Source organism: Acromyrmex echinatior, chromosome 19 (genome assembly GCF_024713525.1).
Source record: "Acromyrmex echinatior isolate Ae372 chromosome 19, ASM2471352v2, whole genome shotgun sequence".
Classification (NCBI taxonomy): Eukaryota; Metazoa; Arthropoda; class Insecta; order Hymenoptera; family Formicidae; genus Acromyrmex; species Acromyrmex echinatior.
Window position 1 is genome coordinate 1,707,324 of NC_141870.1, and position 16,966 is coordinate 1,724,289.

Consider the following 16,966-nt stretch of genomic DNA (forward strand, 5'->3'; position numbering starts at 1 on the left):
GGAACAATGGACGAAAAAGTTTTTGCGCCGCACCACAGTTTCCTGCGGGAGAACCTGTGATATCGAGGGAAGCGGGATCGGCAAATTAGCGTTCTCAGCGATTACTTCACGCGAGATTAAGCGTCGTCGATACGTACGCTTTTGTTCGTGATGGTTCCTCATCGCCTCATCGGTATTAAAGGCGACAAACTCTTGACGACGTTAAACGTATAATTTAGCACGCTTATTCCGCACGCAAAGAATATCGCAGCAAGCGACGATGTAATTTGTCGGTCTCTTCACACTTGGAGAAAAACATAGTGGTAAAGGTGACAACTATACTAGTTTTATATGAATGTTTTTTATGTAGAATTAATGTACGTAGTCGAATAAACTGTTTTATCGAATATATAATAATTGCGAAATAGTTTACTCAACTATGTATATTAATTTAATATATAACACTGTATATGTTGTATATAACACTTATCTGTATTTTGGCGCTACTGTATCTTTTTCTCTAATTGCAAGCATTCTTTTTTTTTTTCTTTCATTTAAATATTTTCTAACGAGGAAATTGGGGATTATCTTTTCTTAAAGAGAATTTGATAGAAGACTTTTTTTTAACGACTCTTTAATGCTCCATCGTGAAAACTTTCAATCGAACTCTTCGATCAAAGTACATCCAGGATTTGGTATAATAGGGAATCAGGCTTAAACTTTTAAATTGATTTAAATTAGATGAGTAATTTTTTGTTGCGCTCATATCGAGCGATTTAATTCATCTTTGTTGGTTATTGCAAGAATCACAATGAAACGGTCATTGTGCGATTAGACAATGTGTCGTTAATTTAGCAATTGTCAGTATTTGCTGTTATTTATATAAAATTATCTAGATAATTTTCTAGGTGAAGAAATGACTTTATCATTATTGATATAATTATTAAAATATTATCTAGAATTATCTCCACCTTTATTTTAGATAAACGAAGTGTTATCTTTTTCAAATTATCTTAATGTATAGTGAGTTTAGTATTAACTTCCCAGTATAAGATTTTTAAACATCTCTTTTTATGAATTTAACAATATTTATGTTTAATATTGTTTAATATTGTTAGATCAATACTGTCCCAAATTTATAATTCTGAACATTAGCTTGATGTGTATCAACGTTATCATCTAATTTAAAAAAAAGATTCAGTATTGAAGTATTTTTATATTTAAAAATCAAAATCTAAAGAATTATAATAAGATTTTTATTTTTATCCATATATCAAAATTTTTTTATTTTCATCCACTAAAGTTAAATTGATATACTTTTTTTTGTGAGATTTGCACCTCAAATAAATCTATATTATTTTGTTTCTTTAAAACAATTTTTTTATGATATTAATATGTTATTACAAAGCTAAATTTTTAATTTTTCGAATCTTATACTTTTTTATATTTATAATAGTTTATTTACATATTCATAATATTCAGTCATCAGACACGTTCACGTTTGGGAAATAATAAGATGAAAATAAAAATTTTTAAATTATGTTTTGAGGTCAGGTCAGTGTTTTTTTGCTTTACATAATAAGCTTTATGGGATTATGCTCTCAAAATGAGTTTTTTTATGACATACTAATGAACAAAATTTAACACAGAATCAGAAAATGGTATTAATAATCTTTTAATATAAAAACTGTAATGTGCTGCATTATATGATGGAGTAATATGATGCATATAAATTTTTTCTAAAATAAAATAATTTTATGTATTACGCGGTGAAAATATTATTAAATCTATCATATATGATAGACGAGATATTCAGCTTTAATTTTATCCTTTATTGCATTTAAAACATTTTTCCTAAATATTCTATTTTTCCTTAGGTATGCTGCATTTCTCCCATTCTCCTCTTTTATACAAGAAATCATTTGTCAAATGTAATAATTGTAAGTCTAATTTTAAAAAATGTAAAGATTTATACGATAAATGAAAATATGGATATGTATATATATTTTTTTTTTCTTTTCATTTATCGTATAAATCCTTACATTTTTTTAAATTAGACTTACAATTATATGTATATTCTAAATTGTTTTGCTAAAAAGTGATATTATCTTAAAATTATATAGATGAAACGCTTTATAATTCCATCTTTTATCTAGATAAATTTAAAATAAAGTTATCTCATCTAAGATAGGTTTATGCGTAATTTATCTTATCCTTATCTACATAATTTTTTATCTAAATGCAACACTGGCAATTGCAAAATTGCGTACACGGAGCTACTCGTCGAGATCTCGTAGAGTTTGCGTGGTCGCATCGGCGAATGACTCAGTCCGCAACGTTCCGATTGTTATCTCGATAATACTAAGGTACCAAAGACGACGATGCTCGTGCTCCAGTTACTAATTGTACGTTTCATGCAATTGGTTAGTCATCCTGTTCAGTCAGGGATAAGCTTGAGGCGATAAAACGGTGCATCATCCAGAACGACGCGCAGCCAACCCAATGATTTTATCCCGGGTGAGGAGTGCTCGGCCAATATTAGTATGCGCGAATCGATTGCTTTCTTTCAAAACACATTTTTGCATATGTACACATGTAATTGATTAATAATAGATAGAACGGTCTCAATGAATTGAAGAAACATAATTCTTTCGACTGATTCTTGAATCGCTTTACCTTGAACCACAGCTCTTATCAGTATACTTCTGCATATCGCTCATTTGCTACAACGACACAGCTCAGAAAACAAAATTTTCCAGAAAATAAAAATTCATTGTTTTAAATTATTAAAATTTGTTATTATATATTAATTTCAAAAAAAAAAATATATATATATATAATTTTGTTATAATAATTGATTGTAAAGAAATATAAAAGTATATTCTATTAAAGTACATATTTTCTCTCTTTTCTTTACATTTTTAATCTTTTTCTACAAGCAACTAAAAAGTGATAATAATTTAATTATATTGTTATAGCAAATGCGCGATATGTTGTAATATTTATCGAATTACAATGAAAATTATATTTGTTTTCTTGAAGTAATTATTTACAATTAGATTCTACTAATGTTTCGTAAGCGCACACAAAGTTATGAATAAGAGAGTTGAAACTGATATTTTCTAGGCAAAACAAAAAGCGCCAGAAATGATAGAAACTGATATCTTTATTGCATTTGCGGATCTGCTCTCTTTCCGCACTTATACGCAAGATGTAGCGATCCCGCGATCTAGATTAGCGATGATATTGGAATTAACGGGATGATCGGCCCCGTATCCATTCCGATCCATTAGGATAGTTAACGTGCACAGAACAACAGGAGCATCATCGTGCAACGTGTCTATGAGTTCTAGGAATTGCCAGGGCTCTCGTTGCAGAAACCCATTCCTATTCTCGTTGTACATTATCGAAGTGCGAATCGAGATGATAAAATATTTCGGTAACTTTTTGCAAAATTACGAAATTCGCATGAACAGAATCGATGACGAAAAGAATAAGAAAACAAATTATTTTTAAAACTTCCACAATTATCTTAAGCCCCGTGTCACGTTACGCGTTGGAGATTGCGAATTGAAAATTCGAATTCAATATAAATCAGAACGAAACAAATTAAAATTAAAATTATCTGACTGTTCAGCAGAGCTGATATTATTTTACTCACTTCCAAAAAAACTCTCCGAGTTTTGCTGAAGTGTTTAAAAATTTAGTTAGATATAGATCTAAAAATAATTTTGTCGGATCATTAACACACACACAAAATTATGTATTATAGAACGACTAAACGTTGATGACAATACTAAGAAGTTTCAGCATTCCAGTAAACCAATTTAAACCGTCTTACATAATCATTTTGGTCTAAACAAAATTATTTTTAGATCTGTATACCTAGCGAAATTTTTTAATATTTCAGCAAAACCATTCTTTCCACGTAGAAGTGTATTTTCTTCTCCTTCGAACAATCGGGTGACTTATCGTGATCGATGTTAAATGCGTCGTTGTGCACGATTTACCAGGATAGATGATGACGGTGCGGCGATCTCGCTGTGCAAGAATGTCCGAGTTTGCGTCTACCTGCTTCCTGGTATTACGCGGCTGCGAGGAAAGTCCAGGGCGAGGAAAACGCACGACAATACAAAGCGGTGGCGGCGGCAACCGCGATGCTAGAATCGGCGTAGCGGCCAGGATGCAGCTCGCCTCCCGTCTCGCTTTTCTCGCCGCCGCCGCCGCCGTTGTCGGATACGTTCACCCTTTCGCTCTCCCGCTCTCGTACCATTCTTCTCCGCTCACCTCCTCTCGTTCGTCGCGCCGGCCGGCGTCTCTTTCCACTCTCGACCGAGCAACAACCTGCGATTAGGCGTGCAACGCCCTTCTGCTCTCTCGCTTTCTCGAGGCTCCGCGAAAGACCGGCGGAAACCGCGACGAGCCGACCTTAAAATCACACACTGCACATTGCGATTTTCAGTATATGTCGATTTTCAAACCAGCGTCGAATACAATTTCGAACTTGAAGTCTTACCTTTCAAAGTGAGTCACCAAAAAGGTGACACGTGAACGTGTCTGCCTATACTATCGACATATAGTACTGGACGAAGCATGCGGCGAAATCTCTTTGATCTTTCGTCTTGACGGACCTAGAAAGAGTAAGGTAACTAAGTGGGCACGGAACTCCCTTTCTACTCTTGTCCTATTCGATCGAATTATGTTTCAGGAGAGGGAGGACAGTATTCTTCAAAGTCAGGAGCTATCACATTGACTGGTACTAATGCAGTACGATAATTCTAAACTTACATTATTAATTATTAGATACAAAATAAAACTTGAAATATGGTTTCTACGTACTATTTTGTGTAAAAGTAACGCTCTGAGCACAGATATATCAACTTAATGTCTCAGAGCCTTTGATTACATGATCCAGTACTACCCCTGTAATCCCTCTACCTCTTTCTAGGTCTGACAAGATGGTTTCGATGCTAATGCTCCGTCCAGTACTATATGTCGATATGTCTGCCTTCGACTTTAGAAATGCAGGAAGATATATGACACGATTTTAATATATCTCTTCTGAAATATTCAGTTAAGATTAGGGGAGGCCTTCTGCCTCTGTCATCCTGTATATCTTTGTTGCTTTTTTTTTTCTGATATTTATATGTTTCTAATTTTGCAGGTGATGCAGCAGCAGCAGCATATGGCAGGTGGAATGGGAAGCGTAAGGCCACCACCGCCCGAATACAAGGCCGCAGCCCAGGCACAGATGATGCATGCTAGTATCGGTATGGGTCAGCAAGCGAGATTTGCAAATACTGGGCCCATGCGCAGAGTTACGCAACAACCTATGCCACCGTCGGGTAAGACTCCAAAAAAAATTTTACCGGCCCGTTATAGTTTCTTCATTTTTACCTTATAGTTTAATGTTTGAATTTTAATAGATCGCTTCCTTACTTCAAAAGTGACACAACTCTAAAACGTGATTTTCAAGTTCAATTCATCATAAATGAATTAGGTAAACATTACCCTATCAATCATCAATCACACTAGCTTATCTTCATAAAAAATAATCGAAATTGTGACAACTAAAAAAAAAGGTGATCTTTAAAAAAAGGATTGTGAAATGAAACTGACATTTGATATTAGAACTATATTCTTTTTGCTGCTATATTATTTGATTAGTCGTTAATCTTCTGGCAAGTAGAAAAATTTTGGAATATAATACTTAATTTTTTTGAATTGTCTTTCTTTTGAAGTAAAGGAGCAATACGAAAACAGATAATTTCGCGAAAAAAATACTATTAATACAGCAATATCACGCAAAATCCATTGTGTGGTAGTAAATAGATATTTCATGCGCTCGATATTTCATGTTCACCGTTGTTCAACATCTTGGCGCGGGTAGCTTTCCACGTTGAATATCAGCGTGGAAAGAATTCGACCAAGCGTAAACGCGATGCTGACGTTCCGCTGGATTCATTCCAAGAGGAAGAGAGGCAGAAGTGGCAAAAGGTGGTGAGGTGATGGAGAGAGGGAGTCGAAACTATCCTTATATATCCTGGCCTCCACAAGACTCCTATCGATCGGATCGACGCCCGGTTTTCCCGAGATTCTATCCAAACGGAAGAAAATCTACAGACTTTCTACCTCTCCTTTAAAATGTCGCGTTCTCGAATTCAACCATCCGTACCATGATGTTATCGCGATTTATAATTTTGGTGGAATTTAATGCGTTCGTACCGTCACAAAATTCTTTGTTTATGCTTTCGAGTTTAAGTAGCAGCAGTAGTAGCAACGTTAGACGATGTCCCGCATTACGGCACGTGTGGATGTTTTTCGCAGGTCCGATGATGAGGCCGCAAATGGCGCAACAACAGCAGCAGCAGGCGTTGCACGCAGCCGGCGGTAATATGTACATGGGCGGCGGCGGGATGGCTGCCATTGGCAATATGCATCAGATGCATCAACGGCTAGGCTACCCGAGAACCAACAATCAACGGCCGCCCAACGTCAGCGTTGGACCTCCGGACGGTCTTGGAAACAGCATCGCGGGTCGTGGCGCCCAGCAGGACCAATGGCGACACGCGGTTTTGATGCAACAACAGCAGGGCTTTCAAGCGCAAATGCGCTCGCAATTCAACCAGCAAAGTCACCAAGGTGTGAGAGAGAGAGAAAGAAAGAAAGAGAAAGAAGGAGAAACAGATATGATGTGCTTTCTAGCAAGAAACATAGTGTAACATAGTGATCATTTCATTTTTTGGTTTGATTCGCAAACAACAAGGATGTAATGATTCATTATGTTATACTGTATCGTCTGTCTCTTGCTGAAAAGCATCCGGATATATTATCGTGTTCATCGAAAGAATCGTGAGTCAGTTGTTGATGTCAGATTTATCTTATTTCACATTAATTTGAAGTTTGTTCTCTCGAATGATGTCCTCGTTTTCGTCGGAAATAACATGTATGTCGCTGTGTTTTGTTTGGATATAAACGCACAAATGCAAATTGTATTCATAGAGAATCAAGCACTTCTCGCGAATCTTACTTATTATTATTCGTGAAAATTATTTGAATTGATATTGGGATTTTATTAAATCACATTTTTCGCAGGTGCTTTCGGCATGGGTGGCGCGGGTAACACAATGCAAATGACTGCGGCGCAGATGCAACATCAACAGTTAATTCGTTCGCAAAACGGCGGCATAGCTGGTTCGGGGATGTCCAACAGCACGCAGATGCAACAGCTGTTGACGCAACAGCACCAACAACAAACGCTGGCTATGCAGCAGAATAACAATCAGATGTCGTTGCAGATGCAAATGTCACAGACAACGTCTGTAAATTCAGTCAACGTTACTGGGACCGGTGAGTAGTGATCGCAAAGACAAAAATGTTTCGACACGCTCGAGCGTACTCATTATTAATCATACAAATTAAATGGAATTTCTCATGAAATTATCTGAGTAGTCTATATATAAAAGCAGCTGTATCTAAAAATATAAAAAAAAATTACATTGAAATTCCAAAAGAAGTTAAATTATTTCTACTATTGTAAGGAGAAAAGAAGTTAAATCCTCAAATTTCTACTGCTACGCAGTTATATTCATCAGTCATATTTAGTAAAAATGACGAACGTTTTGTTCCAAAATCAGTTAAAATCCTTCCTCTAGCTGCAAAATTAGTCAAGTACATTCTATTTTAATGAATATTTCTCATACCACGTTATACAAATTACATTATACAAAATACATTACATTATACAAAATTTTGTTAACCGAAACAATACATTTTTCTTACGCCCGATTGCATCAATATTACTTTAACTTTAGGCGAGGTTTTCTCTTTTTCTCTCTTTTTTTAAAGCCGAGAGAAACAGAAAAGGAAAAAGTTTTAAGTCTCGTTAAAGTTAAAGTATTATAATATTGATGACATTGGAGCAATCAGGCCTTAATTACAAAATTCTTGATAGTGTGTTTAATGAAAAAAAAATTATTCAATAAGTTTTTTCGCTCTCGTAAAAAATTACAAGTGAAGATAATAAAATTTTTACTAACGGGGACTTATCTGCTCTACGCTTTATGCCACTTATTTGTATGAATATTTGTAGCAACGTTCAACACATTTAATTAGACTTAATGAATTGTATGTTTAGGTTCTCCTCTGCATCCACATCAACAGTATGGTGCAGGTAGCCCTGGTGTACGTAGTCTACCGCCACCGCAGCAGCACACTCAGCCACCACCACCGGCCACCACTACGGATCCGTCCGTTACGGCTCCTGACTTTACCCTCGAATTCTTGGAGAACCTTCCTACAGGAGACACGTCGAACTTTAGCGCCCAAGAACTGCTTAACTCTCTTGACTCTACGGCCGGTTTTAATCTCGATATTCTGTAATGGAACCGTATCTACAGTATGGTCGGTTTAGATGTCGGTGCTTGGCGATATGCCGATTTTACTACAATGTCAAGCGAATGAGATCGACCCCTTGAAGTGTATACTTAGCGCAATGGTACCGACAAATTTCACTTCGTCCGCGTATTGATCTGCTTTCTTCCCATCGTGTTTTCCCTCATTGTATCAAACGAATCGATTTTCTCATCAGTGCATTTTTGGAAGAGAACATCGAATGTCCTTTTTCGAATTTTCGATTTTTAATTACAAAAAAAGCATTGTCTATAAACGGAACGTTTGATTCAAGTCAATCTTATTAGAGTTTTAAAAGGTATGATGGAAATAATAATATTATGATAGCGAACTGACTTTTTTGAGCTCGATGTTGAGAAAACGGATGCAAATTGATGATATGCAGGTACTTTATTATATTCAATGACTGACAATTGCGAATGACGACAGTTACCCACCGGTGCGACAAAGTCATATAACCGGTCGTAGTGCATTCTCGGTTACCGTTTCCGCGGCTGCCGACTATTCTTTTAGGCAATCACATTTTAGTAAAATTTAATTTTGTAATAACCGAAGGGCGAGGGAGTTTAGCCCTGGAGATGTGGTAGCGTGGGATATCAAGAGGTACGTGGAAATCGTTCTATCGTTTTCTCGTTGGGCAACGATATCCACTTTTGAGAAAAAACAAAACAAAACCAGGAGGTCGCGGTTCCTATTTTCTTTTTCAAGTTCGCCCACGCTTGGCTATATCGAGAACGATCGATAAATTTCCGAGTGCTCGCGTCGACGACTTCGACAACTGCGATGACTTCGACGGGCATTCCGCAAGACGATTCTCCTTTCTCTTGATTTTTCACGTTGAAAATTCACGCAAGTAGATAGAGATATTGATATTGATAAGGAGGCCACGATTAGAGTTTATTCGACTGAACCTATTCGGCCGCAAAAATTGGTTACCTTGCGCCAACTCGTCGTTGCAAAACGTCCAAGATTTCTGGACAGACGAGCCTGGCCGGGCGTTATAATACTTTATAAGAATAATAATGTAACAATGTAACGATTATATTGTATCATTATATCACAATAGCGTAATAATATATCGTTATATTATTACATTATTATGAAAATAACGTAACGATAAATAAAGTAACGTAACGATTAGAAAGTAGTGTATTTAATTATGCCATTAATGGCATACTTACAATTAACAGCAAGTCAATTATCAAACATTCAATTTTATGAGTTTGTGACGCGCGATGCAAAATCGCGCGCTCATATGATCGGTCCGTACATTGGAAATTTTTACAGTAAAGAAGGATTGAAAAAAACTTCTTCCTAAACTGCACATTGTTAGCACTAATACAAAATAAAATGGTCCTTCATTGTAAATAGATATTAAATCTAGAAGAAATTCGAAGCGTTAAACCCGCACAGTTTAACCAAGTATATAAGAGTAAGGAATTTAAAATATATATAGATAAATATTATAATGAGATAATAGTGATTAACGTCGATAATATGCAGGTGGAAATGCATGCATGAAAGAAATTATGCGCGACTGAGAGGGAGCGTGTAGTAAAAGACGTGAAAATGAATGTATCAGCGACAGGGCACATTTGTTAATTGGTAAATATATTTATTAAGTTTTAATATCGAATGTGCTGTGTCGCGCTATGTCGAAGCCGCACACAAATAATCACGGTGAGGTAGATTCCATTTTCGACGCGGCGAACTACTTGTATTTTCTAAAGGGGCAATCATTTCTCGGGAATTTGCGCGGAGTGTATCGTCGAAATATTCACCGTTCTTTTCTTTTTCTTATTTTATTAAACGGTAACATTGATCTTGTGCTTTATTTTGAAGATTTTTAAGAACATGAAAATAACGAACAAATCCTAAAGTTTGTGCTTTGTGTCATTCGTGTATGTGAAACTGTTAATGTATAATAAAATCACTATGTAGTTCGATGCTATACAAGAGAGGGAAAGAAGAAAAGAAAGAAAGAGAGAAAAGGAATCTGCGATTATTCTTCCAAATAGCGATACATTCCATAGATAACAAAAAAGGAATAGCGATCTGTGGTTCGTTTAATCAAAAGTACTGTTTAAAAAAAAACAAATATTAGATCATTTAAAAAATATCCGCGTTTTTTTGTTCAATTTTTGAATGAAAAAATCACGGCTACTTTTTAAATGATCCAATACATGGCAGAAAGAAATATTAATGTTATAATGTAAGAGTAAAACAGATATATTGAATCCCGCGCTTATATATACATACGCAGAAAGCACATCCTCGACCGTTCGCCGAAAGTGTGCACGAAGACTTCCAATCGGATTTTATTATCGCTTGTCGCGACTCCGCTAGAAACTAGCAAGTCCCGCGCCAAGTGGATTAGAAGATAATAATAATAATCATCATTTTTTAAATTTCAATCGGGTGGGGTAACACTATCTTGTAAAATATTGGGGCCATAAAACATAATCTAAAAAAAAGAAGAGGGAAAGGAAGACAAGACGAAGATTAGAGGCTGATTCTCACGTCAATACCTTTGTAAAATCTTTGAGAAAATCTCGATAAAAATCAATTACATTGATTTGTCCATTTTGTACGTTTCATGCGAGTGAGAGAAGAAGGAGGGAGGGAAGAGAGAACTGCGAGGAAGCGAAACTGCGCATTGTTATAGGGAAGAGCATCAGGGACCAACTGAGAGGAAGAAAGAGGGAGAGAGAGAAAGTGCGTGATGTCGATTGTCACAGTGGATCGTCTCTTTTTTTTTCGATTGCAGAGAAGGAAGTAGAGCCTAATAAAAAAAAAATTTAAGCCATTTGTTACCGACCTATTAGAAAACTAGCTACACAATATCAGCATTATCACGCTCGAGATTTTTGCACAAAAGAGAATCACATGCACAAACGCGCAAACATACAGGCGTATCGCGACGCTTGCATCGTTGAAAAGTTAACTTTTCATACTATCGATAGTTAATCGTGAAAAAGCATGACATCAAGTTGAAGGTTGCGACGTGTTAAATTTCTTGAGGGTGGCCTTGATTGGGGACGTATATATACATATATATTATCGTATTATTTATAAATATTTATAAAAGAAACATTATATAATACGGGCATTTCGAATAGAATAAATTCCATGTTGAATTATTATTAATAAAAGCGTTAAGTTCCTACAAGATATATTATCTCTTCACTTAAAAAAACTTTCGAACTTTTCCAAAATCTCCATCTCGTCGGTATAACGCGTTGCTGACGCGTTATCGGAAATTCGTCATCGAGATAAATTCGATCCGTTTCGCCACGCGGAAAATCCCAGGGACGATAAACCATCGGCGGCTTATCGCGTGTCGTATCGATCCGTCCGAAAATTAATGTGCGTTATCCGGCACGTTATCCTGCCGCCAATAACGCGAGCGTTTCGCGATCGGCGTGCAACACGAGACTTCCCGCGCACCCCGCTTTATTTATCTCTTTCCCGACATATCGCGTTACTGTCTCTCAGCAAGAATCTCGGATCTGCCTAGAATCAAAATTATCTTTTACCAGTCACACATGTCTCTCTTTAAAAAAAAAAAGCTGTTAAGTGGGATAATTCTTATCTGAAATCAAAGTAACTTCGATTCAAAATTCGCCCAAACAGCAAACATCATCTAAATCGGGAAATAAGACATCTTAAAAATAACCTGATGTCTTGTGATCTGATTTTTGGACATGCTATTTAGGTATTTTTTTTTAATTTAGGCCAAAGTTATCCTGACTGAATCCGAGTTATTTAGTATTGCTTTATATTGAATTATTTTATTTTTTTTATTTTCCAATGACATGATCTTCGGGCAAAACGGAGGTTTTGATCGTCTCCGCGCGTCTTCATCCGCGTTATGGTTCTACACTAGGTCGAATGGCAGCCTAACGTTGCTGCTCGTGGGTGGGCCTCGCGGCAGGAGGATCAATATCATCGTGAGGGAGAGAAAACGAGCAGACTGAGAATGGGAGCAAGAGGGTAGGAGCCGCCGGCGCCGCCGCCACCGCGATGAAGGATAAGGATTACAAGGGCGGCGGCGACAGCGTCGGTAGAGAGAGATATAGTCAGGGGATGATATCGCGTACTCGAAAATGTCAATTCGCCATTCCGGCTTCTCACGGAATTAGGATCGCGATAAGAATTGGTTCGCGCGTCGGTTCGATTTTACGCTCTTCAAACTGCATTTTCGTCATCGTCGCTGCTCCGAGACGAATTTCTTTGGCTGCGTCAGCACGAAAAACGGCTTTGAAAATTTGTTGCGTACCGCAAAAAAAGATTCTCTAAATTTTAATATTTTTTACAATAGTATTGATTAAAATTTACTTAATAAATAAATATTTACTTAATGAAAGAAGTGATAGTCAAATTAATTCTTGTACCAAATATAAACATATTTATATTTAGTTAGTATAAATATTTAGTTAGTACTAATATTAAAATTTAATAATATGATTGATTTAGGCCGGTTGCACCAATGTTACTTTGATTATAAATTCTCTCCTCTCGTTTTAAAGCGAAAGAGAGAAAACAGAATTTTTAATCCTTGCTTAAAATCAAAGTAACGTTGGTGTAATCGGGCCTTATACATTTACATTGAATGAAGAATTAAGATCAAGAATTAATCATATTTACAACAATTGCAAAACTGCTTTTTCTCCTATATATTATTCGAAATGGATTCGAATTATTTAATTATTTCCTAGATTTCTATTATTTTCTAGCAAAAAAACGAAATAATTGTGACCGAAATTTATTTTGAACAAATTTATACGAGTAATATATGTGCCCTGAACGCAGCCAATAATTATCTGTTCGCATTTCTTTGATCTCATCCTGCACCTCGAGAAAACCACCCCCTCCCCCGATTAAATTAATGTCGACGCACATCCGAAGCACGTCCGAAGATAGTTCTTCTTGGGAGATGTTCCTCGGAAGTCGTCAGCGATTAATCGTTTAGAAATATGCGTCCATCGTTCGTTCATTCATTCATTCATTCATTCATTCATTCGAATTAGCTGTGGGCGTTTCGCACGCTTTCATTGATCCAAAGTGAAGCGTAGGCAGAGCAACGATCCACTGGTCGACGTCACACTCGCACGTTTCTTCGCGATTCGCAATTCTCGCCTTGATGATGGGCTCGAGCCGCTCATGCAAATCCTTGTGAAACGCGATATCAATTATCATTGACCTTTCGCAACGTAATGAGACATGCGATACAAACGAGGGATGATATTGCGGAACCTTCATTCTTAATAATAAACGCTCAAACAAATGCGTTAAACATGCGTTTTCATGTCTCACCGAAGTTTAATACAAGCGGATTATTCAGCATTTGCCCTCGTCGAAAAGCCTTTCCTTCTCTCGCAGTCTCCTCTTCTTTTTCTCGCGGGAAACGACGACTTGAAAACAAAAAAAAAAGGTAACTTGAAAACAAGGAAAAATTGTCGTACAACCGAGACCAGTTCCATTAATGTAAGATTAACTTTAATCTCGGTTTAACTTACTGTATATCTTTTTCTAATGCTCAGAATTAGACTAATTGTAAGATAAAAAGTAAATTGAACCGAGATTAAAGTTAATCCCACATTGGTGAAACTGAGCCTAAGACAGTCAGCCGAAAATTTAGATATCAATTAACCACCGCGAGGGACATTTAGTGGGATCAGTATTTCTACGCGAAAATGGTTTTGATATACATATATATATAAAACAAAAACGAAGGAGAAAAGTGAGTTTAGACGATTATCGATGAAGAGACCACGGCGATGACGCGCAGTTTTCTTTTCCTTCGTCACTGTAAATACGTAGACGCAGGAAAAGAGAAAAGTAGATAGAACATGTAATACGAAAAGCGACGCGAAACGGATCGGCCGGACGGTCTCCATTTCGGCGTCATATTGCGATGATCGACGATCTCGTGCGAGCTCATCTCGGACGCGTTCAGAGGCGAAACGATCGAAAGAACGGATCGCTTTCGAAGGGCAGGACCAGGGCGAGACGGATCGCGATGCACTGCCCTCGAGAATCGAGGTACTTCGTCAGGAGAATACGATGCGCTCTCCGAATTCTAAAATTATCTGTCCTCGTAAGGTCCTCCGTGTATATGTGTATACCTCAGGAAGCTGCGAAAGATTTCGCGCTGATCTTTCGCGGAAAGGCACGACCGGAAGCTCCTCTCCTTTCGCCCCGGATCGCCTTCGCGGCGCGAGAGCGATGCACTATTATCGCGCGCGACGATTTGTGATACGTATATATTGTTGACGCTTGATAATGAATTAAAGAAAGCATACATCCTCGTCGAAAAGTACAACGAGAGTAGACGTCAACCGATTTTAACACTTCTCCGATCGAACGGGTGGCTATTTACTCGATTCTTGTCCACGTTAAGGATGAATAAACTCATTTCTATCAATGTAAGTTACTAAGTTAATATTTTAATCTCGGTTTAACTCGATACCTTTTATCTTCTAGTGTTAAGGATTAGATGAGTAAATTAACCCTTAGTACACACGATTGAGCTATTTGTGTCCTGCGTATTATGTTTTCTCTGAAATAGGAGCACTTGGCTAAATGATAGTCTCTTCCTTCCTTTTTTTAGTACGCTACTTTATAAACACTTTCTAAAAATAATATTAAAGTATATATAAGAATTATTTAATAAGTTGTGTATACTTGTAAAAATGATGAAAATTAACGGGACACGAACGATCTGTCGTGTGTAACAAAGGAACTGAAAAAAAGCATCATATGTACTAAGAGTTAAACATTAAAGTTAATTAAGTTTTACATTGATAAAAATGAGTCTGGATGAATCTTTTTGTAATTTCCTTGGGAAAGTGTTAACGAAGAATTCTGCGATCATCTCGCGATTGAAAGAGGTGCATCGTCGATCATCAAACTAGATTCGCATGCAACGCGCGCGATTCAGCGAGGCAGCAATAAAGAGAGAGAGAGAGAGAGAGAAAGAAGAAGAATAGAAAGAGTGATATAGAGAAAGAGTGCGTGCGAGAGAGAGAGAGAGAGAGTTTTGTAAATAATAGTGTTACATTATTATTTATGTTGCTACCGTGATGAGTAATAGTAAATTATCTTAACGATACGTAATGTAAAGAAAAAAGAAAAGAAGTGGAGATTGAGAATCATACACGCACGGAAAACATGTACATAATTTATAGGTATATCTCTCCTGGTAAAGGATACTTTACGAATAGTTATTTTTATTACTATTATTATTATTAAGTAATATAATTATATAATTACGATATGATTATCATTATATATTATTAATTATTACTAATATTATAATTATCGTTGTTATCCTTCTATCAATGATCTCAAAAGAAAATAGTAATTGCGTTCGTACGAGAATGCGGCTAAAATTTCGCCGAAAAAAATTTTCTAATTCATTCAACCCAAATGCGCACGAAATGGATCCTTTGTTAATCGATAGAACGAATCTATAAGTTTCAAATCGAGTTTTATTTCTGGCCTACGTACTCTCTAAACATGTTTATGATGTAATCGAGACACTCTCGACGTGCCCTTATTTCTTCGTTTAATTATTAAATTTATTACGCTTCTTGTGCAGCGCATTCCAAAAAAATTGACGAAACACGGTAATTTCCTTTCATTGCATAAGAAACATATATATGCGAAAGTTGATTTATTTTCGATCGCTGTAATTTTTAATTTTTTTTTTTTTTTTTTATTGTTCTGAGAAGTCTATTTTCTAAACAACGTTGCTAATTTGCGAGCACAGGAACGATATTTCGCTTATTAATAATTGTGACCTATTTCTGTCATAAATATTAATCCGAAATTAAAATACAATGTGTTTGTCTGTGGCTAAATTTGAATTGTTCGTAAAATATTTATGAAGTGTATTGTAAGACTCACACAATATTCTCGCTTCAATTCAACATCAATTAAATTGCAAACCACAATCGACATATCGAACCGTTTTAATTTTGGTAACAGCGATGCAACGCTAGACAATTATTCATGAACATGTTTTATCGAATGAGTCAAGACATTTTTTCATGTCTTTGTATATTTTTATGCAATGTTGTAGAATGATATTGTTTCAAATATATTATACAGATAATAATAAACAAATTTATATGCAATATTCCGTGATATTATTTTTCCTTCTGGAATATATAATTGATATATCCAGCGTAAATTAGATTAAAATTTTGTTCTTTTATAGGACTTATTAATTTTATAAACGTAAATTTCAAAATTGAATAATTTTAAAGATCTGTTTTTTTATCTTTACAATTTTAAGTATAATATTTCAAATATATAACCTTTTCTTACCGATTACATTTTTCTGATGACTATCAATTTTTTCTTCGAGAGTGGAAACGCTTGATTTTCACGAATTCAAATCTTTAATTTTTGGAATCACGTTTCCTGAAATCCTTGAAAGTTCCGCGAAATATTAAACATAATGTAATCTCCTTGCCAATTATTTGCCTGATATTTTATTAATTCTCAAGACAATTTTCGCTGAATTCGGAATCGCAATTCTTGAAAATGTGAAAAACAAATATCATTT

General features: G+C 36.0%; 1 protein-coding gene across 4 annotated transcripts in view; it reads left to right on the top strand.

Moving 5' to 3' along the window:
* mam (neurogenic protein mastermind) overlaps window positions 1-16,532 on the top strand; it is a 199,925-nt gene extending 183,393 nt beyond the window's left edge. For all 4 annotated transcript variants that reach the window (XM_087415877.1, XM_087415878.1, XM_087415879.1 and 1 more), the window contains exons 4-7: window positions 5,144-5,324; window positions 6,307-6,621; window positions 7,075-7,329; window positions 8,117-16,532. In XM_087415877.1, coding sequence (XP_087272003.1) covers window positions 5,144-5,324; window positions 6,307-6,621; window positions 7,075-7,329; window positions 8,117-8,361 — 996 coding nt within the window. In that variant the 3' untranslated portion in view covers window positions 8,362-16,532. The remainder of the gene's footprint in view (window positions 1-5,143; window positions 5,325-6,306; window positions 6,622-7,074; window positions 7,330-8,116) is intronic.
* The last annotated feature ends 434 nt before the right edge of the window (window positions 16,533-16,966 follow it).